At 30.3% G+C, this 3,571-nt stretch overlaps 1 protein-coding gene across 1 annotated transcript; it reads left to right on the top strand.

Annotated features, from left to right (window-relative positions):
- Positions 1-974: 974 nt before the first annotated feature.
- LOC125839956 (uncharacterized) lies at positions 975-2,828 on the top strand. Its single transcript, XM_049518919.1, has 5 exons — positions 975-1,274; positions 1,522-1,598; positions 1,762-1,798; positions 1,889-2,000; positions 2,335-2,828. Exons 1-5 carry the CDS (start codon positions 1,019-1,021, stop codon positions 2,759-2,761), a joined length of 909 nt encoding a protein of 302 aa, XP_049374876.1. The 5' UTR covers positions 975-1,018; the 3' UTR covers positions 2,762-2,828.
- The last annotated feature ends 743 nt before the right edge of the window (positions 2,829-3,571 follow it).

The following is a 3,571-nucleotide window of genomic DNA, read 5'->3' as shown; positions in this document are numbered from 1 at the left end:
GCTTTTAAGTCAAAAATAAAAAGTCAAACTAAAATGACTTTTAAGTCAAAAATAAAAAGTAGAGGGGACCTAGTTTTGGTTTATGACTTATTTTAAGTCATTTTAAACTTATTTTACGTCATTTTTTACCTTGCCAAACACTTCGTAACTTATTTTAAGTTATTTTTATATTTGCCAAACACTTTCAGAAGTCAAAAACTGACCTAAAAGTAGGTTTGATCGACTTTTAAGCCAATCCAAACCGGCTCTGATTCACGCAAATTAAAATATTCAATTGGTGGAAAAAAAAATCATAAGTTAAAGCAACCACACAATAAAAAAATGATATAAGGAGGACATTTTAGGCCATATCAAACAAACCATCAATATGATTTTCCACGGAATTAAATGCAAAGAAGAGCTGGTCTCACATGAGTTTAATATACTCTTCCATCCCATGTAACAATATTTTTAAATCAGTCTAAAATAGAATGATAATTTTTTATATTTATTAATAATTTAACTTTAAATATCTCAGCTTATCTATAATAAAATACTAATTTATAGTCACACAAATATTTATGACTCATTTTAGACCATAAATTTTAATACTAAGTCTTTTTTCTCGTGCTTTAAATCCAGTCAAATACCTTCACATAAACTATGACAGATAAAATATCTTTTTCTTCTTTATTTTTCATTTTGTGTCAAGATTTGTGGTACCCTTATTACATCATCCATGAAAGCATGCATGAATGGTTGAATCTACTATATTCACACACACACACACATCTATATATATATATGCATGGAAAGTTAGATAAATAATTGGAGAGAGAGAAGAGTCTTGATCTATCTTCTAGGTAAAGTCTATAGGGTTGATTTTTCATTTGTTCTACTTAGAATATTTCTCTTGTATAGTATACTTCTCCTCAAATAGAAACAAGAATAAGTAGAAGTATGCTCAAAAGTCTATTTCTTCTTTTCTTTCTTATTAGGACAAGGTAATAAGAGAAGCTAGAGCTAGCTATTAGCAAGTATGATGGAAGATAGTGGTGGCACTGAATTTTCAAAGACAAGCCCTAATTCAGACCAAAATGAGGAAGAGGACGAGAACGTCACCTCGACCAAATTACATAAGGATGGAGGAAGCTCAAGCACCAGTACTATTGAGGAGAGTGAAAAGAAGTTCTCCGTGAGGCCTTATGTTCGATCTAAGATGGTTAGACTCCGATGGACACCTGATCTCCATCGTCGTTTTGTTCATGCTGTGGAAAGACTTGGTGGACACGATCGTAAGTTTCTAGAATCTTCTTGATTGTTTTTTGTGATATTTGCTTTAGCTATCAAGTATCAGAAATTCATTGGCTCAACTAATCTGGATTCGCGTGAAATAGTACCTATACTAAGAGGACAAAAGATTGCTTTTAATTTGGAGTTTGTAATTGATCTAAATCTCATAACTAGTGTAATTAATCTTTGTTAATTAATTTAATGTTTATGTTTCTTGATGTTCTCTTCTTCTTCTTTTTTTGGGTACAGGAGCAACACCAAAATTAGTTCTTCAATTGATGAACATAAAAGGACTCAACATTGCACATGTCAAGAGCCATTTGCAGGTAATTAATTTAAGAAAAAAAACAATTATCTAATAGATTTCTTGATCCATATAATTATGAAATATATATAACCTTATTCTCATTAATTCAATATAATTAGCTTCATATAAACTACTATACCTTTTTCTAATGTTCTTTTTTTTTAATTTGTCTGTTTACATAGATGTATAGAAGCAAGAAGATTGATGATCCATCTCAAGGTATATATGTTGTTTATCTTTTAAATTTACAAGTTTAGGGTTTTAATATAGTAAATCTTACTAATTTCTAGTCCTTTATACATCTTTCAGGGATTACAAATCATCACAAGCTTTATATGGAAGGTGGAGATCCATACATCTACAACTTGAGCCAACTCCCTATGCTCTCAAGCTTCAGGCAAAGGTTCAATTCCACTTTTAGGTATGTCAATTTATTAAATTCAAATCCATAAGAATTAAGCCTCAGTTACAGTCAAACCTCTCTATAACAACATTGTTTGTCTGATATTTTTTGACTGCTATGGGAAATTATTGTTATAAAGAACGTATAATATGGCATAACATGAAAAATCGATTCCACAAAAAAATAATGATTGTTATAGTGAAATGTTTGTTATAGAGTCTGACTATTTTTATAGATATCTGACTGTATAAACAAGTTGGAATTGATTATATGAATCTTTACTATTCATATCGCTCTATTCAAACCTGTTTCAATGAGAGATCTTTGATTAATTTATTACTCTTTTCCCCAGATATGGAGATGTTTCTTCTAGGAATTGTCAAGATCATGACTTGATGCATAGCTCCATAATGAGACAAAGCACAATTGACAAGGCTAGAATAGGATTGTACACTACACTCAATGAGAGGATCTTTGGCAGCAACCCTATTGATAAGCTCACTCCATTATTCCAGATAGCTGAAAAATCTCAAGCAAGAATATTGAGTACTCCTTTGAAAAGGAAGGCTAAGGATTGTGACCTAATTGACCTGAATTTATCCCTAGGAGTAAAGCAAAAACACAACAGCCACAACAACGACAATGATGATGATGATGGGAGTACTTTAACATTGTCATTGTCCTCACAAAGATCTCCTTCAAGATTGAAAGAAGATGTTAATTATGCTATAATTGAAAATGCAAGAAGAGGGGCAAGTACTCTAGATCTGACTCTATGAATGTGACATGATGATTCTAAGTGAGATCTTGAGGTACTTGTTTCTAAGGTTAATGCATTTTGTTGAGAATCTCTATGTACTATTTACAAAGTTAATATTACTACTCTAGTATTTAATTTTATGAATCTTATTTTGACTGTGCTTAGAATTTAAGAAAAGTAACCAGAGTTTTGAATCTTGTGTTACATATTAAGTTAAAGATGCTCGTAATTAATCAAAATGTTCTTAAATATAATATATGTCAGTAAAATGATGAAGTTAAAAATTACTTATACATAAAGTGACATTTTTTTAAATAGACTAAAAAAAGAGAGAGTAAAATGCCTAAATGTTTCGTTCATTTGAGATTTTATTAAGAACTATCTTTAACCTAGATGGACACATAATAACTATGTATAAATCATCTCTATTTATGCAGTCCAATCTAGTGATATGAGCAATTACCATGTTATTAAGCGATTGAAACTTTAACATTTTTTTCTGATTCCACTAGAAGGAGAGATGTCATATTATACCAACATATGTTTTGATTTTTCGGTCATTGAGGTGTATATTTTCATTTACCTTAAATTTGATATCACAAGTCATATATTTCTACTTTTTTAGGAAAATATATTTTCGGGGATCTAGGAATGGTTTTTATCGTCATCAATATAATATATGAGTGTTTAATTTTTTTTCTTAAGCTTATCATATGTTTAAATTTAAAGGTATAGAACCTTGAAATCTCAAGGCTCTTCTAGCACATCTGTGCTTTCTGTAAGCAATTTCATTTTATTGAGGAGTATACACACATGACCTTTGATAAAC

This window comes from Solanum verrucosum, unplaced genomic scaffold (genome assembly GCF_900185275.1).
Source record: "Solanum verrucosum unplaced genomic scaffold, falcon-dt-bn FXZP01000177.1, whole genome shotgun sequence".
NCBI classification, from domain to species: domain Eukaryota; kingdom Viridiplantae; phylum Streptophyta; class Magnoliopsida; order Solanales; family Solanaceae; genus Solanum; species Solanum verrucosum.
This window is presented reverse-complemented; position numbering and strand designations above follow the sequence as displayed.